At 51.7% G+C, this 21,169-nt stretch overlaps 1 protein-coding gene across 4 annotated transcripts; it reads left to right on the top strand.

Annotated features, from left to right (window-relative positions):
• The first annotated feature begins 374 nt into the window (after positions 1–374).
• Positions 375–19,726, top strand: Ubqln4 (ubiquilin 4). Of its 4 annotated transcripts, none has more exons than XM_075978559.1 (11): positions 375–567; positions 2,244–2,395; positions 2,724–2,923; positions 3,305–3,567; positions 10,878–11,036; positions 14,614–14,839; positions 15,834–15,973; positions 16,359–16,442; positions 16,531–16,646; positions 16,972–17,155; positions 17,921–19,726. In XM_075978559.1, the coding sequence occupies exons 1-11, from the start codon at positions 460–462 to the stop codon at positions 17,954–17,956; spliced, it is 1,668 nt and encodes a 555-aa protein (XP_075834674.1). In that variant the 5' UTR covers positions 375–459; the 3' UTR covers positions 17,957–19,726. The 4 variants fall into 4 exon arrangements, with proteins under 4 accessions (XP_075834674.1, XP_075834673.1, XP_075834676.1 ...); XM_075978558.1 differs by having other exon boundaries at positions 376–567; positions 18,083–19,726; XM_075978561.1 differs by having other exon boundaries at positions 377–567; positions 2,308–2,395; positions 18,083–19,726.
• Positions 19,727–21,169: the final 1,443 nt, after the last annotated feature.

The raw sequence follows: 21,169 nt of genomic DNA, 5'->3' as shown, positions 1-21,169 counted from the left end.
ACAATAAAGATCTGTATTTGTTAAGCACATCCTTGGCCATGTTTCAAAGCAGTCACAGTTCTGTGAGGTACGGCTGTCTTGACACCCAAGGCTCAGAGAAGTCACGCAGGCAAACTCCCGGTCTCTGAAACTGTCCTTAATGGCTGTTTCTGCAGAGGTGTTAACATCCAGATCCAGGATCGAGCCCAGGCCAGGCAGAGATTCTGCCTCCAAAGAACACCAAGTTACTCCGGGGAACGGAGACGAGGCGGCGGCGGGAGGGAGCGGCGGGCGAAGACTGGCGGGACCCCCTAGCTGCAGTGCCCCCCCAGGCCGCCCGGGGCGCTGTGGCTGCGGCTGTCCGGAGGGGGCGGCGGAGCCTCGAGGGGCGGGAGGGGGAGGCGGAGGCGCCGGAGCCGAGTCGGGCCGGGCGGGCCGGGAGGAGGAGCCGGGCGGGCTGGCGGGCGGCCGGGCGGCGGCATGGCGGAGCCGACCGGGGCCGAGACGAGGCCCCAGATTCGGGTCACCGTCAAGACCCCCAAGGACAAGGAGGAGATCGTGATCTGCGATCGAGCCTCGGTCAAGGAGGTAGGACGGCTGGCGCTGGAGGGAGGAGAGCGGGAGCAGTGCGCGGAGGGGTCAGCGCTGAGATGGAGACCTCGGGGCCGGCCTGGCTACGGTACGGGCCCCTGGCCGGGGCGGAGCCCACGGGAATCCCGGCAGCGCGAGGGCCGACGAGGCGGGTAGGGGGCGCCCTGCCTGGGCTAGTCCGGCGAGCGTGGAGCGGCTTGGGACCGGTTTTGGCTGCGCTACCAGGGCTGGGGGCGTGGTGGGGGAGTGTGGGGAAGGGACACCTTGCAGGCGGGCACCCGAAAAGGTCTAGGCTTGAGGGGAGAGTGCGCCATGGTGGAGGTTCCAGGCGCCGAGGCACAGTGCCCCCCGAGAGAGTTTGCGGCTAAGCTTCCCCGGAGAGTCGCGTGGCGGGGGTGCTCTCTCCGCACAGATCCTTCCTGCTCGCAAATCGAAACGGTTGTGTTGTTCAGATTTCTGCTGTATAGGATCTATAGAGCGCAGTAGAGGATCAACAAAATGATGCTGAATGAGTGAGGGACTATTGCTGGTGTTTCCCCACTGCTTGAAGCTGCTCCAGAATTGCACATTGGGCGGGGCTTAGGATAGGCCATCTGGTTGGAAGAGAGGAATCTTTTGCTTAGCAAGTGCACTGTTTATAATTAGAGTACATGTTGTGTTGTGATTTGGAGGAGCTGGTAGACTCTAGAGAGTCTAACTCACTCAGAGTAGCCTTTGGTATCACTACTGCTCTCCCATGCAAGAATTTACAGTTAGCTAGGCCGTGGCAGCGCACGCCTTTAATCCCAGCACTCGGGAGGCAGAGGCAGGCGGATCTCTGTGAGTTCGAGGCCAGCTTGGTCTACAAGAGCTAATTCCAGGACAGGCTACAAAGTTTCAGAGAAACCCTATCTCAGGAAAAAAAAAAAAGAAGAAGAAAAAGAAGAAGAATTTACAGTTCTCCCGGAAAGGTTGAATTGGAACACAACTCTTATTGAGAGTATGGCTGATGGAGACATTGATGTACAGACCTGAGTTCCTAACCCCTCTCTGATCCTTATCTTAAAAAAATCCCAGCAGAGGGGATCTCTGTGAGTTCGAGGTCAACCTGGTCTATATAGAGAGTTCCAGGATAGTAAGGGTTACATAGAGACCCTACCTCTAAATGAATAAGTGATATGGAGATAGTAACACACTGACTTACTCAACAGCCGCATCTATTATAGTTCTGAGGAAGCTGGGGCTAAAGTGCCGAGAGAAACTGCAAGTCAAGGGAAAGCTGGAGAGATAGCCCGAGCCCAAGGCAAGCTGAGGATTGGGAAGGCTGCCCAGGAAGTAACCCTCTCAGAACTGGGTGGCGGGCCAGAAGCTGTCGTGGTAGATAGCAGCAGGGACTTGCCAGAGTTGGGAGACTGTGTAGTGGAACTAATCGAAAAACAGATCTGCTGGGCGGTGGTGGCGCACACCTTTAATCCCAGCACTCCGGAGGCAGAGACAGGTGGATCTCTGTGAGTTCAAGTCCAGCCTGATCTACCAGAGGGAGTTCCAGGACAGGCTCCAAAGCTACAAAAAACCCTTATCTCGAAAATCAAAAAAATTGTTGCTTATTGCAGCTAGAGGGGCAGAGTTGAGAGTAGAGTCCTGGCCGTGGAGTACAGGCAGCCTCCCCAGTGATCTCTGCCTCTTGACCACAGTTCAAGGAGGAAATCTCCCGGAGGTTTAAGGCTCAGCAGGATCAGCTGGTCCTGATCTTCGCAGGCAAGATCCTCAAGGATGGAGACACACTGAACCAGCATGGGATCAAGGATGGGCTCACGGTCCATTTAGTCATCAAGACCCCTCAGAAGTAAGTTCAGTAAGGGAACTGACCTTGCTCCTAAACTGGGATTTCTCTTCTGACCTTCTTACCTGTTCAGCTGTGCAGACAGCTGTTGGCCAGGCCTGGCCTGGTGCAGGTGGAAAAGGTCTTTCCTCTAGGGGAGCCTGACTGAACACTCCCAGATTGCCTTACTGACACCGTTCCTCTCTACTGATTGTCCCCCCGCATCTTGCCAGCCTGGGGTAAGGGTAGGGCAGGGCTGCTCAGGTGTGGCTTGAACTGGCCGCAGCTACGCAGCCAGCTTCCCACTTACTTGTTCGCTCTCCGACCATGGTTTTCCGTTGTTTGTCCTCAGGGCTCAAGATCCAGTGCCCACTCCTGCTTCTCCCCCATCCACTCCCGACTCTGCTTCTGCACCCTCCACCACACCTGCCTCCCCTGCTGCCCCCACCCAGCCCTGTGGCTCTGGCAATGCCACTTCAGATTCTGGCAATGGAGGAGGACCCTCTCCAGTGGCTGCAGAGGGGCCCCCAAGTGCCACTGCATCGATTCTCTGTAAGCCTTTAGGGAGGAGAGCACAGCTTGTATTTATTGGAGAGGGTAGTGGGAGTGCACAACGGTCCCTGCTCCTACTCCACAGGGGTGCTTACGCCAAGCCTGGGGGTAGGGGATCAGTTTACGATGGTTTCCAGGATTTTAGCAGCGAAAGGAGAGATGGGGTGAGAGTCCTGGTGAAGAGCAGAGAAGAGAAAGGCAGGTGGCTGCTTCATTTCTACCTGTGGATTGTGATGCTCAGCTTGACCTCTGCCTTTAGAGAGGTTTCTTTGCTGGAGCTGTGGGTGTGGCTGCAAGAGGGACCTGTGAGAAGCAATGAGGGTCTCTCCCGGATTTCCAGGCCCTGCTAGATCTGGACACTGACCCTACTCCTTCCCACAGCTGGCTTTGGGGGCATCCTTGGCCTAGGCAGTCTGGGCCTGGGTTCTGCCAACTTCATGGAGCTACAGCAACAGATGCAGAGACAGCTCATGTCCAACCCTGAGATGCTGACACAGATCATGGAGAACCCCTTGGTCCAGGATATGATGTCAAACCCTGACCTGATGCGCCACATGATCATGGCTAACCCCCAGATGCAACAGCTGATGGAGAGGAACCCTGAGATCAGCCATATGCTCAACAACCCCGAGCTCATGAGACAGGTGGGTGTGACAAAGCCGGAGGGAGGAATCTGGGGTCCTCTGTTCTGGGTCCCTGTTTCTTCATTCAACTCATTCTGTATCTTTGCATACTTGACACAGCGATGAACAGATACAGGCCAGGAGCTCCTTGTCTCTAAATGAAGTGGGACAGATATGCAGGTAGCACCATATTAATAGGTTTCTCCGCCAGTGCAATAAACCAGATCAAGCCAAATTGAAAAAGTAAAAGAACAGGTATATTGGAGCAAAGCAGCTCCCAGGTGAGCCCTTCAGCTCCAGAGAAGAGCCGGAGAAGTCACACAGCTGAACCACAGCAGGGAGCTTATATACTCTGTAGGCGAAGGGTGCTGCTGTGTCCTCCACAAGCTGGGTGTGTGCCCAGTACGGTCAAAAGCTGACCATTAGGCAGGGTCTCGGGCTCCTGGCGACTCTGGGGGAGGAGCTGCTGCAGCCGCCGAGAATGCAGAACTGCTTTTTGGTGCCTTTTCTTTGTTGGAGATTCTCTGAGTGGTGGGGTTTGGAGAGAGAGGAGAGGCTTTCTGGATCAAGCAGGAGTGAGCTGGAGGTTCCAGCCGAACATCTCAACATCTTTGGGTATATGGGCACCAGTTCTGTCTGCCTGTTTCCTGTTAATATGGGACAGTTGGGGGGGGGGCAGAGTCAGTGGGCTTGTGTTCAGTGGGAGTTACGGGTGAAGACACCTTGGTTAACCACCACTCTGGACACCCGAGGAAGCAGAGAAGGCGAGTTGCTAGGAGAAAAGAAATGACAGATTATTCCCACCCGCCCTCTGAATGGGGCTAGCCATGTGAAGATGGAGATTGTCAGAAGGAGCTGAATGGACATGTGCCCTGGTTGTGTTGGTGGAGCGACTCAGTACCAGTTTCCGCCAGGCCAGATTTGTGGCTACAGTAGCAGCACTCTTTCCCCAGGAAAATGAGGTGTCTGCAAAACAGCTTGGTGTCATAGCAAAGGCTATAACTTTGGGTTAAAAGACATGGACATTTTGAGGGAAAAAATATAACCCAGAGATAAAGATGAATGAGCAAAACACAAGAGCAGGTAGGGTGACCATCATGGCTCCTCACTGGGACATTCTGGAAAACGGAGGGTGTAGGGTCCCAGTTCCTGGACAGACTGTTGATCCTGGGTAGGTGCTTGCTGCACCCTGGAGAGGTGGCACCAGCACTGATGTCCCAGGAGCTTGGCAGCTGAAGGAGGTGAGGATAACTGTTGGGTCCCGCCCACCAGGAGCTCTAGAGAGTTAGGGGGTAACTGCTTGACAGTACCAGGTTCCAGGGAGAGTGGCACGGGCGGGCTCGGGGCAGTTGGCTCCGTTGGCATGGGGGCAGGGAGATAGCTGTCAGCACGTGAGCTGAGGAGGGACCTTAGGAGGGAGAGGTAGGTTGGGAGGTGCTGGTTGAGGAGGAACGGCCTTCCATAAAGGAGCTCAAAATGGCCTAGGCCTGTAAGAGAGCATGGGGTGACCCGGAGGTGGGCCAAGACAACCAGAGTTTAACAGAGACTTTGGTGAGTTGTTTGATGAGTCCCTTGGCCCTCTCAGTCTTTCCCGGGGATTGTGGGTGGTGGGGGATGTGGAGTTTCTGGGAGATGCTGAGAGTTTTTCAGGCACTAGCTTGATGACTGACCCTGGAAGTGAAAGCTGAGCCGTTGTCTGTTTGGATGGTCTGTGGCACACCCAACTGAGGGATGATGTGTTTGTGGAGAACCTGAGCCACCAAATTTGCTGTTTCCCTGGAGGTGGGGAACGCTTCTATCCATCCTGTAAAGGCATCAACAAGAATTAGGAGATGTGGAGTTTTTGTGAGTGAGCATGTGGATGAAGTCAATCCTTGCCTGGTTGGGATCCTTGGAGCTGGTGCAAGGGCTGGTGTGTCTGGAGGGAGGGGCCCTGTGGGTTGGCCTCAGCACACTTTGTAAGAGGAGTGGACCTGCAAAATATGAGCTCAAAAATGGGTGGGGTCAAAGAGGGGCTCTAAGAAGAGGAAAAAAGCCTTGGGTCCTGTATGTAAGGTCTGCTGAAGGTCTGAGGTGGAGAGCCCCTGGTCCTGGGGAAGGATGAGACGGCTACTTAAGTAGAACCGTCCGTCCTCTGGCTGTGTGACCCCTTTATTCAGGAAGGTATCAAAACAAAATGTGTCCTGTGGATCCGGTCTCCAGGCCACTAAGTCAGCCTGGTATTGCCTAAGGCCACTGGGTCCTTGGGGGATTGGTGTCCCCAAGCAGTAGATTATGGCTACCTCTGCCAGTGAGCTGGAGGGTTCAAGAGCTTGCTATAGGGGGTCAGTTGCCAATGGGAGTGCCCTTGGTAGCGAGGAAGCCCCTTCCCTTCCAAAGTAGAGAATGGGCATGGGCTATTAAAAAGCATATTTAGAGTCAGTGTTGATGTAAGCCCATTGACCCTTAGCTATTTGGAGCTTTCTCGTCAAGGCAATTAATTTGGACTCTTGGGAAGAGGTCCCCACTGGCAGGTGCATTGCTTCAACTATTTTAGTAGAAGTGACCACCACATAAACCGCCGGGCAGTTTTCTGATCTGTCTATAAGAAAACTTCCATTGGGGCTGGAGAGATGGCTCAGAAGCTAAGAGCACTGACTGCTCTTCCAGAGGTCCTGAGTTCAATTCCCAGCAACCACAGTAGAAAGAACACTGTGTACATAATAAATAAATGTATAAGTGAATTAATAAATGAGGACTTCTGTCAACAAAGAGGGTGAGTTGGAGGTTTGTGAGGGGTTGGTTTAGAAGACCAGGCGTAAGGCCTCCACAGCTTCTGGGCAGGAGTGGGAGGGGCTATCAGGAGGAAAGGAACAGGGAACCCATGAGGTAGTTAAGGGAAGAAGAAGCTGGGAGTCAGAAAAGAGTGTGGGACCAAGGAGAGGTTGGCCCCAAAGCGACTGTGGATAGCACCAGACAAACGGGTATGACTAGAAAAGGGTGTGAGAAGAACCCTGCAAGAATGCAGGGAAGTGGCAAGGTCTTAGGCAGAAAGGAGGAGGTCCCCTCCACTCCCCACCCCATGACAGAAACTGTCACGGGAACTGGGACTTGAGTGAGATGTCAATAAAGAAAAGGTTGCCCCATTTTTTTTTTTTTTTTTTTTTTTTTTGGTTTTTCGAGACAGGGTTTCTCTGTGGCTTTGGAGCCTGTCCTGGAACTAGCTCTGTAGACCAGGCTGGTCTCGAACTCACAGAGATCCGCCTGCCTCTGCCTCCCGAGTGCTGGGATTAAAGGCGTGCGCCACCATCGCCCAGCAGGTTGCCCCATTTTTAACAGGAAGGCGATGACTTCCCGCTACCTGGAGCATCACTCTGGGCTCGGCCAAGGTGATGGGAGTCTCTGAGTCTGGGTGCTGCCAGTCCTCTGCCAGGCTGAGGAGCTCAAAGGCTGGAAGGGTCTCAGGTACCTGTGCTGGTGGGGCTGGGCCTCCGTGGAGTGGCATAGAGGACAAGTGCATTCCGACTTCTAGTGGCTGGGCTGCCAGCAGACAGGGCCATTGGCCGAGGGTTGGGGCAGCAATGGGACCCGTGCCCTTCCTGACCGCATTTGAAGCAGGCCACTAGAGGAGTTGACTTTGGCTGTTCCCCAGGGGCAGAGCCTTGTAGACTTTCCCTGTTACCTTTGTGGAAATGCCGATGGCCTCAGGGCAGTTTCCTAGGCTTGAGCTTGGCACACAGCCTTCTGTTGCAGCCAAGCCGGCCAGAAAGACTCAGCTGCTTCCTCTCGGGTGTTAAAAACCTTAAACACCACAGGGAGGTGGTGGTGCACACCTTTAATCCCAGCAGTTGGGAAGCAGAGGCAGGCAGATCTCTGTGATTTTTGTGGCCTACAGAGAGAGTTCCAGGACAGGCTCCAAAGCTACAGAGAAACCCTGTCTTAAAACAAAAACACAAAAAATCTTTAAAAGCCATTTTCACCAGTTCTGTATGAAGGTTCAGGGAAGATTCTCAGCCTCTTTTGGTTTTTGTTTGTTTGTTTGTTTTTTCTAATACCGAGTCATAACAGTGAAATGAAATGGGTAACCAGGACCGTGGCTCCCACTGGGGAGGCTGGATCAAGGCTGGTAGAGCAAACCGTTATGATCTCAGCACGGTAGGGTCGAAGAGCAGACAGGGAAGACAAATAGGGAGAAAGGATCTGTTGCAGGTGGAGCGGGCATGTAGGACCCCAGCATGACTGGACTAAACGCTGGGAGAGCCTAGTTAGTAAAAGAGGCAAAACAGGTACCTTTTGGGAGGCCCTGCCAAGGTGTGCCTGAGAGAACACACCAGGAACAACAGAGTTTGTGCAAGAGGTTTACTGGGGAGGGGTAGCGGAGATGTGAGAGAGGCAATAGTTGGACAAACAGGGAGAAGGGGGGGAGTTCCAATGACGCGGGCAGCCAGCTGGGGTGCAGGGCTTAGGATTAGTCCCTGGGTGAAAAGGCCCTAGAGAGCTGCCACAACCCCAACCAACAAAACCTGGGCCACTGAGCACTGGCTATGAAGGGCCGGGTGGGAGTGCAGAGATCAGAACCCTGAATAAGGGAGCTCAAACCATTTGTCATTTAGTGCGAGATAGCCCCAATTTGGATAAATTTTGCAGCAGACACCCCAGGGGTCAGGTTTCCAAGCCTATGGTGAGGCATCCCCCACAATAGCCTAGGATGCAGTGGTGGGGGTGGGGAGTCTTTGGGAAGGACACCTGCTTAATGCCCTTGCTCCAGAAACAGATTGGGATTGACCTGGGAAAGGTACCTGGTATCTTTTTTAGACAGTGGCTGGGAAATGGGTGACCCCAAGTTGAAAGTCAATCAGGTCTAGGGAGAGGAAGATATAGGGAGAGGAGTGCCCCCCCCATGGCTGTAGGACCCAGTCTTCCTGTCAGGAAGGCTCAACTCCAGGGTTTCAGCTCCAAGATAAATAGGTTTCTCTACCAACACACACTAAACCAGATCAAGCCAAATTGAAAAGACAAAAGAACAGGTATATTAGAGTAAAGCAGCTCCTGGGTGAGCCCTTCAGCTCCAGAGAAGAGCCGGAGAAGTCACATAGGTTCCAGCCGACACCTATGACGAGTGATCCCTAAGGCTAATCCCAGAATTGCTAGGAACATAATAAGAAAGGGCTTCTGGCCCTACTAAGAGGTGTATCAAAGGTCTTCTAGAAATGTCACCAGGCAGTGCTGGTGTACTCCAGAGACAGAGATCTCGTGAGTTCAAGGCCAGCCTGGTCTATAAGAGCTAGTTCTAGAACAGCTAGGGCTGTTACACAGAGAAACCCTGTCTTGAAAAACCAAAAAAGAAAAAAAGAGTTTCACCGAGTTCGGACCCAAAGAAGACAGTGGATGAACCAAGGAGAGAAAAATAATGTTCAAGGCCCAAGGAGCCCAAAGGAAGGGCTGGAAGGGCCAAGACAAGGCCTGGAAACAGTGGCTGGACTCTCCAGCGGGGAAGGACACCTAGTGGAGGTCATTTTCTAAGGTTTCTTCATGTAGTCCTGGCTGTCCAGGAACTCACTCCATAACTAGGCTGGCCTTGACAGAGATCCACCTGCCTCTGCCTCCTGAGTACTGAAATTAAAGGCGTGAGCCACTATTCCAGTTGAAGACCATTTACCAGAAGACAGGAGAGATGGCTCAGTGGTTAAGAGCACTGGCAGCTCTTCCAGAGGTCGTAAGTTCAATTCCCAGCAACCACATGGTGGCCCACAACCATCTATGAGATCTGCTGCCCTCTTCTGGCCTGCAGGCATGAACAGAGGCAGAATGTTGTATACATAATTTAAAAAAAAAAAAAAAAGCCGGGCGGTGGTGGCGCACGCCTTTAATCCCAGCACTCGGGAGGCAGAGGCAGGCGGATCTCTGTGAGTTCGAGACCAGCCTGGTCTACAGAGCTAGTTCCAGGACAGGCTCCAAAGCCACAGAGAAACCCTGTCTCGAAAAACCAAAAAAAAAAAAAAAAAAAAAAAAAAAAAAAAAAAAAAAAAAAAAAAAAAGACAGGATAGGTGCTCTTACCATCAGGGGTGTGGAGACCAGAGTCTGATTCACTGGCAGATAGCTCCCCTGAAGATTAAGGCTTTTAAATTGTTTTTTAATTAGCTGATTATTTTGAGATAGACTCTCACTATATAGACCAGGCTAGCCTCAAACTCACAAGAAATTTGCCTGCCTCTGCCTCCCGAGTGCTAGGATCAACGGTGTGTACCACCACATGGCCATGTCTTTCTTTATTTTATTTTATTTTAATGGTGTAAGGACTTTTTGATCATTTGATATTTTTTTCCTGCCTAGAACTGTACCTGTTCCACAATAGATTCTTATGGGATGATAAATTATAGGACAAGATCAGAGTCCTGTGAGCTAGGTTTATCAGCCTAGGAAGGTGCCTTAGAGGACAGGAACAGGTTTGAGGAGAAGATGGCAGTCCAAGGTACAGGAATAAGGAGCTTGCTGGCTTCACCGTGACAGCCCTGAGGCTGAAGTGCCACTGCCAGCCACTGCAGAGAGCCCTCATCCTCAGTGTTGCAGAGGGGTCAGTTTGGCTGACAAGTGAGAGGTGGGGTTAAGGGTATCCGGCCTGAATCCTTTCCCTACCCAGTTTGATTTACCAATACTCATAGTGTGGTTTTGGTGAGCCCTGGCCTAGAAACCTGTGCGTGGTTAGCTTCTGTGTTAGGAGACAGCAGGTTTGTGATCCTCTCTGACCCCGTTTTCATATCTATAAAAGATGGGCAGGAATACTTACTCACCTGGGATGGTCATTGTAAGGATGATATGACTTCGATTCTAGGTTAGTTAGTTCTGTCAGTGTCAAGCCTTGGTGATGTCATGATGAAGCCGGCAAGCTACTTCTTATTCCTGTTCCTTGGACTGCCATCTTCTTCCCAGATCCACTCCAGTCTCTGCAGTACCTTCCTGGACTGATGGAGCTCACGGATCAAATCCCTTACCCTAGAATCTCTCGTCCAACAAGCGGTTTTGAGTCACCACAATGGAATAGGTCCAGTTAGGCAGGGAAAAAAACCTGGGCTCCTTCACATCCTCGTTTTCTTACACTCTCTGGCAACTCTGTGGAGCCTCTGAGCCTGAGAGAAGGAAAATGCTGCCTAACCGTGTCTAGGAACATCATCCCTCAATTTGAAAAAGCGCAGGTGGAGTCCGGATTACAGGAGGGGATCTGGTTTGCTGTACTCCCTGCCACTGTTGGGTGGTTCCCACATCCCTCATGTAGACCTGCTCCTCAGGTCCCTTTTCCTAGTTTGGTGTTCCTCTGGTTCCAGGGTCCATCTCATATTTTTCCTTTCACCAGACAATGGAGCTTGCTCGGAACCCAGCCATGATGCAAGAAATGATGCGGAACCAGGACCGGGCCCTCAGCAATTTGGAAAGCGTTCCTGGAGGATATAATGCCCTCCGCCGCATGTACACCGACATCCAGGAGCCCATGCTCACAGCTGCTCGGGAACAGGTGGGGCCAGGAGGCAAGCAACAGGAGGGCTGGCTGGGATCGGGATTCCCTACTCCCAAGCTAAGCAGGCCCCAGTGCTTTTTGAGGTTACCTGCCCAGTCTCCTGTGGGCTGGAAGGTATTTCCTTTCAAGTGCAGATCCAGCGACGGCCAACTCGGCCAACTCGATGAGGGCAGAATGAATAGAGGTCCCTAGGAAAGTAGGTACGATGGTGTCGAAGGGACATGACATTGTTCTGATGAATTCTTATGCCAGAGGCTCAAAGGTTGGGGGGGCTGACCTGGGCTCAGGAGTTAACCAACCCAAGTACAGTGTATCTCAGCTATTACCATGTTTCATCTATCAGGATCACTTGGGGAAACTTGTTAATAACGAGGTTCCAGAGCCTACTTAGGACTGCTCATCGGGTCAGTCTCTACAGCTTCTGACTTGTTTTGGAGACAGATCTCCTCTGTAGCCCTGGCTGTCCTGGAACGCTGTAAAACAGCTTGGCCTCTGACTCATAGAAATCCACCTGCCTCTGCTGCAATTAAATGCTCACTGACACCTTGTTTTTGTTTTTAAGACAAGGTTTCACTATAGAGCTCAGGGTATCCTAGAACTTGAAATCCTCCCAGGCCAGTGTTCCAAGTGTTGGATGTGTCATCATTGTCAGTGGGGTTATATACTTTAAAAAATGTATTTATTTTATGTTTGGTGTTTTGCCTACATGTATATTTGTGCACTACTTGCGTGCAGTGCCTGTGGAGGCTGGAAGACAGGGTCAGATAACTCTGAAACTAGAGTGACTGGTGGTTCTGAACCACCATGTCGGTGCTAAGAGACACACTCAGATCCTCTGAAAGAACAGCCGTTGCTCTTAACTGTCTGAGCCATCTCTCCAGCTCCACACATCTCCAGGATTGGGCACTTTTAAAAATGCTTTAGGGCTGGGTGGTGGTGGCGCACTCCTTTAATCCCAGCACTTGGGAGGCAGAGGCAGGTGGATCTCTGTGAGTTCGAGGCCAGCCTGGTCTATTGAGCAAGTTCCAGAACAGCTAAGGCTATACTGAGAAACCCTGTCTCGAAAAACAAAATACAAAACAAACAAAAATTCTGTGTAGAGAATATTGCTCACTGGTAGAACACTTGCCTAGAGTGTGTGAGGCCCAGGGTCAGTTTCTAGCACCACCAAAAGGGGAAAAAACCAACTCTATGAATATGAGGTGTGGTGTCCCATATCTATAGTCCCGGTATTTAGGGAGATCAGGAGTTCAAAGCCAGACATGTAATTCTGTCTCAAATCAATGAATAAAGTAGCTCAGTTGGTAGATTACCTGGCTAACATGCACAAGGCCCTGAGTTTGAGCCCCAGCAACACAAATCCTAGGTATAGTAGTAATGTCTCTAGTTCAGCCCTCAGGACCACCCAGAGGCCATGGCCTCCTCAACTACAGACCAGATTTAAGGCACTTGAGAAACATGATATCCTGTCTCCAAAACAAAACTAAACCGAATAGTCGAGAAAGGCAACAAACAGTCCAGCTAATTCTGAGCGCACACAGTGAAGCAGGAAAAACACTGGTTCTGCTAAGAGAATAAAGCATTTGGCATCCACAGACCTGGGTTCACATACCTCTTTCCACTTCCTAGCGGTGTGACTTTCTGTGCTCTATCCCCGAGTCTCCCTCTCACAGCAGAGGCGTCTGTCACAGCAGTAGCGCTCACACGCTGGTCTAGAGAATAAGGTGAGCGTGGATCTTACGCCTGAGGAAAGAAATCACTGCCTGTAACCCCGGCTTCCAAAAGGCAGAGAAAGGAAACCACTAGCTCTGAGGCCAGCTAGGCCTACCGGTGGCACACTGCCACCCCCCTCCCCCAAGACAAAGATGCATTCATACCCGTAATCCCTTTACTCTAGAGATAGAGGCAGGAGGATCAAAGTTCAAGGCTAGCCTGAGCTACAAGAGACTATAAAAAAACAAGCATACAGGGCTGGAGAGATGGCTCAGTGGTTAAGAGCATTGCCTATTCTTCCAAAGGTCCTGAGTTCAATTCCCAGCAACCACATGGTGGCTTACAACCATCTGTAATGAGGTCTGGTGCCCTCTTCTGGCCTTCAGGCATACACACAGACAGAATATTGTATACATAATAAATAAATAAATCTTAAAAAAAAAGCAAACAAGCATACAAAAGTTACAGAGGGCCCTAAAGAACTTTGTTTTTGTGAGTTGGACCCTATCAGTATTCACTGCCAGAAACTAAAACCGAAGTCTGGGTGAGGCGAGAGAGTGAGAACAAACTTAGAAGAGAGTGTGGCCTTACCCCAGATATCTCTAATGTCTGATCCTATAGGATGTTCATTCCATTGAACATCCCACTATACAGCTTTCATAAGGGTAAGGAAAAGGAGCAAATTAACACTTTGTAGAGTTATGAAAACTTCCTAACCTTACAGGGGTCATAGGGCCACGTTTTTGAGAGCTGGCGTATAGAGGGATATTATATAAACTGCCCAGGCATACAGTAGGTGCTCAATAAATAGAGGGCAGTTGCTCTGGTGGTTCAGGGAAGAGATTTAGTCTGTAGGTGTGCTAGGAAGCACAGAACAAGTCAAAGAGTACAGGCAGTGGAGACGCGCCAATTGCAGCAGTGGAAATCTGAAATGGCGGTAGCCTGGTTTGTGAGGCCAGTTAACTAGTCTGTGGAAGCCAGCAGCATCTGTCCTCAGCTCAGCAGATTTGTCAGCCGAGACCCCATGACTCACTCTGAATGACAGGACGGGTGGGAGGGGCTAAGCCGCTCAGCTGGCGCCTTGGCTTCAAGGTCTTAAGTGAGCCTCTGTGAAACGGAGCAAGTAAAGGAGGGTCCAGAACCGCTTGGCACACGTGACTCTCTGGGCATACAGGTCCCTAGAGAGACCTCTCTGTCCTGGTTGCTGGAGGGATCCATCTGATGAAGTACATCCCGAGTAGTCTTTGGCAGCATGGGAGACAGACTGGGGACTCACCCAAGGGACAGAGGAAGAAGAAAACCTCAAGGGAATCCTTAGCCAGAGCTCCACTTCCCTAGGGTTCCGTCATGACTTAATTAGATAGCTCAAATGCCTCTCGGGAACTGAGAAGTGAGGAAGAGAGTTCTGGGGTATCTCGGGGTCACATTAGCTAGTTCTGATAGCCTGTAGCCATGAAGCTAACCATTCCTTACTGAGTAACTAGTGTCAAAGCTGAGGGTGAGAAGGTGAATCCGACATTACCTCAGCCCCTTAACTGCTCCAAAGCAAAAATACCTCATCAGAGCACAGGAAAGCCTTGTGTGAAGCCCTGGGTCCTAGAGGTGAAAGCAGAGGCCCACACTGAGCACACGCAAGGGAAACGGCATCTTTTCCTGCAGGCGTTGGCTGCACTCACTAGCGTCCTCCAGTTGCCCTCTGCAGGCTGGGACGAAAGTGGAGCTCGTCCTTCGGGATGGAGCAGAGGAGGCTGTCTCTCCTTTGCCTGGGGATGGGAGGCTGCTACATGTGAGCAGAGAGGGAGCCTCTCCTTCGTCCCTCGTTTGTTTCAGTCCTTAACCCAAAACCTTTCCCTCCTCCCAGTTTGGCAACAATCCCTTCTCTTCCCTGGCCGGGAACTCCGACAGCACATCTTCCCAGCCTCTTCGGACTGAGAATCGAGAGCCCCTCCCTAACCCCTGGAGCCCCTCGCCCCCCACCTCCCAGGCCCCCGGGTCCGGTGGGGAGGGCACCGGAGGATCGGGGACCAGCCAGGTGCACCCGACAGTCTCGAACCCCTTTGGGATCAATGCGGCTAGCCTGGGGTCAGGTATGTCTTAGGGTGAAGGAGCTTAGTGGGGTCACACCAGGGCAGCCCCTCTGCCCCAGGACTGAATGGGGTTCACACTGCTTCAGTGTATTGAAAACAGGTGAGACTGAATTAAAGCTACAGAAGGGCTGAGCAGCCTGGGGTAATGGCCCCGTCCTGTATAGGAGGAAGCTTTGTTCTGGCAATGTCCCATGTCCCTGGTAGTGACTTAAGTAACAGCTCATGAGTAAACCAAGCCAACCTCCCAGCTCCATGAATACCTCCGGTACCAGGGTAAATGGTTCAGCATGGGAGATGAGAATTCAGGAAAGGGTTGCAGAGGAATCAGACCACATTCAGGGACAGGCAGATGTGATGTTAGAAGAGAAAGATATGCAGGGTTATCATATGCACAGATACAGGACACACACTGCTAAGCCCTAGGGAATTCTCTGCATTGGGACAGGACACATGGCTCTGGGGGAGCTTTTGGTAGATTCCCTGATTTCTCTGCATTCCTTCCCCTTAATGTGCTTCTGTTTCCTGATTTATTATCTGTGGTTTGAACGCTATTCCTAAGCGTTGAGGGATCTGGACCATCTCCAGGAGAGGGAAGGACCAAATAGGAGCCAGCTCCACATCCCTGCGCTGGCTTCAGCCACACCATTACCGTACCTGAGTGGGACTGGCTTGAGAAGCGGGCCTCTGCTGCTAAGGCAGGTTTAGAAGTCCTCGCCGTTCAGTTCTTTCTGGCTCTCACTACTCTGAGCCTGGGGCAGGTACAGTCCAGAGGAACATAACTCAGTCTTGGTTTCTAGCCAGTTAGCCCTTAGTCAAATCAGTGGGACAGATTCAGGAGAGGCAGGAGCGCTTGGACCCGTGTCATGTGCTTGGATGCCTATTCACTGTAGCTTCTCTGTTTCTGACCACTCAGTGAATAAGGTAGATGAAATGAGGTATCTAGTTTCCATTTGGACCCCTTTCTTCCTGTTTTGTTTCTCCCTCTTTGTTCTAGGGGTGTTCAACAGCCCAGAAATGCAGGCGCTCCTCCAGCAGGTCTCTGAAAACCCCCAGCTGATGCAGAATGTGATCTCAGCCCCTTACATGCGCAGCATGATGCAGACACTCGCCCAGAACCCTGACTTTGCTGCTCAGGTATGAGTCTGGTCAGAGGAGGTGCTGCTGGGGAAGGGTTCCCCGCGACCTAACAGTTGCCACTCCAGGGCCAGGCTGCCTAGGTTCATACTCAAGTTTTGCTATTTCGCAGCTCCGTAAGCTAAACCAGTTACTCCACCTCCTGATCTCTGCACTGGAATGGGTGGCGTGGCTCACGGGAGGTACCATGTGCCGCCCGTTACTGCTGGGCACACATGTCTGTTCCTTCTCACCGCTCCGCATGCGCTTTTGGAGTACTTTGAGATTTCTTGAAATGCTGGTCAGATTTTTTGCGGTGGCTGGAGCACTGAAGAGGGTCTGAAGCTGTGGGGGGCTTCTTAGGGAAGGATGAGCCAGGCCTCCCCTACTCCCTTTCCTCTGGCAGATGATGGTGAATGTCCCGCTGTTTGCGGGGAATCCACAGCTTCAGGAGCAGCTCCGCCTGCAGCTCCCTGTGTTCCTGCAGCAGGTGAGTGAGGGTGGCAGAGGGGAGACCTAGAATCAGGTGACAGGCTACGGCTGCAGCTTGTTTGCTCTTCCTGCTCGTTTCCCAACAGATGCAGAACCCAGAGTCGCTCTCCATCCTCACCAATCCCCGTGCCATGCAGGCCTTGCTACAGATCCAGCAGGGCCTGCAGACCCTACAAACTGAAGCCCCTGGGCTGGTACCAAGGTAAGAAGGGTTGTGGGCATTAAGGTTCTCTCTGTCTGTCTGTTATACACACGCGTGCGCGCGCAACACTGCACCCCATTTTTCCTTGGGCTGGGTCCACTTTCCTGTTTTGTTCTGATTGCTTTTCCTTCTGGATCTCATTTTTCTTTTCCTTTTTTTTTTCTTCAGATTAAATCTCCCTTTTGTAGCCCAGGCTAGCCTCAAGCTTATGGTCCTCTTACCTCAGCCCCCTAAGTGCTAAGGTTGCAAGCATGTTTCTTCGTGTTCATTTCCCATCCTGTTCTGGACTGCTGTCTCCTAACTCTTATTCTTTTCCTGCCTCCAGCCTTGGCTCCTTTGGGACATCCCGGACCCCTGTACCCCTGGCAGGCAACTCTGGGTCTGCAGCCGAGGCCCCCACAACCTCCCCAGGCCTACCAGGCACGCCTCCTCCCACAGCGGGTTCCAGTGCCCAGCAGCAGCTCATGCAGCAGATGATCCAGCTTCTGGCTGGAAGTGGAAATTCACAGGTACACAAGGCAGCCGCCTCGGGCGCCAGGGGAGCAGAGGTGGCTGCACAGGGTTTGCAGGAGGCTAGACTTGGCTCCAGGCTCTGATCTGCCTCTCAGTAGCTTTGGGCAGGTTACCATATGTCCCCAAATTCAGTCTCTTCAGCTTTAAAATAGGGTAAGAGCAGGGATTGAACACTCAACCCATGCTTGGGAGCATGCCGAATGCTCTGACCGGAGAGTCGTCATCTACACCATTTCCCGGCGACCTCAGGAGGTTCAGTGTCGGTGTTTATACAGATGGGGAAACTGAGGGCAAAGAGATCGGCTGGCAGCTCACTTACATAGCTGGTTGATTATGAAGGTGAAGGGCGGGGTCTTAGGTAGGCACAGGCGCAGAGATGACTTGGGGGTATGACCTCTGTGACTACAAACATTTGTGTAAACTCTGACAGGGCTGGGTCAGGTTGATCTCCAAGGTGCATCCAGTATAACTCTGTGACTGAGAAGCATCAGCATGGCACTGGGAGGGGCTCCGACTGTTGGGCTGGTTGTGTTGTCCTAGGCAAGTATCTCTAGTGGTCGGCAGTGGCGCCAACCTGCTGTAGCTGGCTTTCTTGACAGACTGCCTCCCGGGCCTTCATTTGTAGTTCACTTTCCTCATGCTAAGCACACGGCTCTGCTGAGGGTGGGGCCAGAGAAGTAGACACAAGGGCACCCTTGACCATGGGGTACTAGGGACCTACTGGTGTTGTGTAAACACTCAAATTCAAACTGTCCCTCTAGGAGACAGTGCTGCAATCCCAGCACTCGGGAGGCTGAGACAGGAGAATTGCAAGTTCTAGGCCAGCCTGGGCTACATAGCAAGACATTCTCAAAAAGAAAGGAAGAAAGGGGCTAGCCCTAGAATTGGGTCCATGCCCACTTGCCAAGGCCTGCCTTCTCCAGGTGCCGATGCCAGAAGCGAGATTTCAGCAGCAGCTGGAGCAGCTCAATTCCATGGGCTTTGTCAACCGTGAAGCTAACCTACAGGCCCTGATCGCCACAGGCGGGGACATCAATGCAGCTATTGAGAGACTCCTGGGGTCCCAGCTCTCCTGATCCCTTGGCCCGTGCCTCCTGCCTTCCCCAGCTCTCCATACCAGCCTTTGGCTCCTCTATCAAACCCTACCTTCTGTAGCCTTCTTTGACCTCTACAAACAGGGTGATTCTGGAGGCCTGGGCCCAGCCCCATAGCTCTGTTCAAGGGTTTTGATTTTGTTGTTGTCTTATGAAATCCTTCCTCCCGGGCCTCCGAGCAGAACTATTTAGTTTGCACATTTGGGTCATTTGGCCCTACCTCCTTGCCCACAGTACTTTGGCAATGTGCAGTCTTCTCCCAGGGTCTGAGAGGAGGACCCCTCTGGCTCCCCAGAGTCTTCCGTCAGCACCACTAGGCTTTAGCTTGCCTTACATTTGCTCTTGCTCTCCTCCTCTCCTCCCGCACCGCAGCCCAGCCAGGGTGTGGAGAGGAGCTGACGAAATGCTGTAGTTTTCTTTCTCTACCCCTCTTGCATATTCACCCAACATTTTCTCATGGGCTCCATTGGGACTCTCAGGCAGGGAGAAAGATTCCTGTCCTCTTGCCCAAAGGGAGCCATGAACCACCACTCTGGGCAGGATTGCCAATAACAGACAAGACCAGCAGAGGCTGATGCTGGAGAGTTCCTGGAGACAGGGACTTGGGGAGACAGCCTGAGCTGGAGGCTGGGAAGTTCAGATTGAGAGTTGGGGTCTAGAAACACCAACAGATTTCAAGTTGGAGAACCAGACCCAGGCTTGACAGGAGAGAGAGGGACTGATGGAATTTGAATTGAAGAGCTCAACAGAGCTGAGCAGTGTGGCCCACAAGGAGCCAGGTTGGTTCTATTGTCTCCGACATATGTGTTTATGCACACACACGTTTCCATGTGCCCAGGACCTACCTACATCCTCAGGCTCTAATACTTCTAGCCCCACTCCTAGAAGATACGGGGATTGGATCTTTCTTAGCAGTGTGAAGAATTTGTATCTGTGCATACAAGTGCGTTCACCCAGGTTGAGGAAAGTGTGTTCTTTGTTGGTTTCTGGTTCACAGCTTTGTCAACAGAGATGAGGGGGTAACAAGGGCCAGCCTACTGGAGAAATACAGCATTGGGAGAGCTGAGTCTCCTGGGTTCCTGGGTGTTTCTCCTAAAGACAATGGCTCTGAGACCCTTGCCACTATTACTCTTTTGCTGGAAAAAAAAAATAGTGAGGTCTCTCTTCCAGAGCTTGTGCTTCCCAGTTCCTTGCTGTTTCCCTCTAGGCCAGAAAGTTCTATCTGAGGAAGGGATGGGAATGAGGATGGAACTGGGCTTAGCTCAGCTGGAATACTGAGAAGGCTCTCAGCACATTCTCTCTGCCTTGTGGTTTGGCTACTTGGAGGAGCCCTGGCTGAGAGGTAAAGAAGGAAAGGAATCCTGGTCTAGTAGGGGAAGGGTCCCAGCAGTTCAGACATGCCTGCCCTTTTGCTCTCTTACTCCCATCACCTACCCTGACCTTTGTAAATAAATGATTTTTGTTGTGAGCGTATATTGGTGCTGTTGGTGTTTGTTTTCTGTGAGGGAGGAATCGGGCTGAAAACAAGGTCACTGTCTTGAGTTTGGTGTTCTGAGAAGGTGCCATCGTAAGCCCAAGGTGGCCTGGGTTGTGCAGCAGCTCTCTGCTTGGTGTCCAGGTGAGGGGACTGTAGGCTGAGCCACCACACTTCTTATCTCGTGTGCAGCGAAGCTGTGAGTGGAGTCTGGTGGTGTAAGAATGAACCACGCATGGGAGACTGTGCTTCAGGCCAGGGCTCAGTGCAAGTTCCAATGCTGGGTGAAGGGGGAAAAAGGCTTAAAGCATCCAGGAGCAGGGAGACTGGCTTGAACTCAGCACCTAAAGGCAGCCTTTTTTTTTTTTAACAATTGTTTTTATTTAGTGTGTGTGTGTGTGTGTGTGTGTGTGTGCGCACACAAGTGTGCCATAGAGCTGACCCTCTCCTCTCATCGTGTGTTTCCTGGACATTGCAACTTTAGTCATCAGGCTTGGTGGGAAAACATCTTTACCCGCTGAGCCACCTTGCTGAGAGGCTAAGCTGTTTGCCTGCGGACTTTGTTAGCACTTAGGGAATGGGAACCTTGATACACGCAACACTTACACTAGGTGAACTGGGAGTTCACCAGCCATGTTCTGCAACATGGTCAACCCAGGGGTCCCTGGACCCTTAGCCTAAGCTTCGATTGAGAGGTCAGATTGTTGGCATCTACATCTGCTTGGTAAAAGTAAGCAAAGGGCTATAAGAAGCCACCTACCTCCTAGACCTTGGAAGTGTTAACAGGCTGGCTGAGCATGGTGGTGTGTGCCTGTGACCCAAGCATACGGAAGCTGGGGCAAGGCTAGGGGTTTATTTAGGCCCTGTTTTACCAACACGAACAGGTCAGAGCTGTGACACAGTAATAAGAGGTAGAAAATAAAACAAAGGGGCTGGAGAGGTGACTCGGCAGTTAAGAGCACTGGCTACTCTTGCAGAGAATCCGGATTTGATTTCCATCACCCATACAGTGCCCAAAATCTTCTGTAGCTCCAGTCCAGGGCATCTGGCTCCAGCCTGTTCGGGCCTATGCAAGCAGTGGGTGTGTACATGGTACACAGGCATACATGCAGGTAAAACAAACATCTTTAAATAAATAAAAGCTGGGTGGTGGTGGCGTACACCTTTAACGCCAACACTCAGAAGGCAGAGTCAGGTGGGTCTTTGTTTTAGGAGAGGGAAACTTTTGCATATTAAAATAAAGGAAATGCCAACACAGCACACACCATCAATCCCAGCACTCAGGGGGCAGAGGCTGGCAGATCCGCAAAGCTCAGAGCCACCCTGATCCACACATAAGTTCCAGTTCAGCCAGACATACACAGAGAGACCCTGTCACAAAACAGCAAGGTGACACTGGGCCCATAGCTATACAGTTACCAAAAGCTGAAAATCTGTGACAA

The sequence above is a fragment of the Microtus pennsylvanicus genome, chromosome 7 (genome assembly GCF_037038515.1).
Source record: "Microtus pennsylvanicus isolate mMicPen1 chromosome 7, mMicPen1.hap1, whole genome shotgun sequence".
Lineage (NCBI taxonomy): Eukaryota > Metazoa > Chordata > Mammalia > Rodentia > Cricetidae > Microtus > Microtus pennsylvanicus.
Note: the sequence above shows the minus strand (reverse complement) of the source record. Positions and strands in the feature narration are given on the sequence as shown.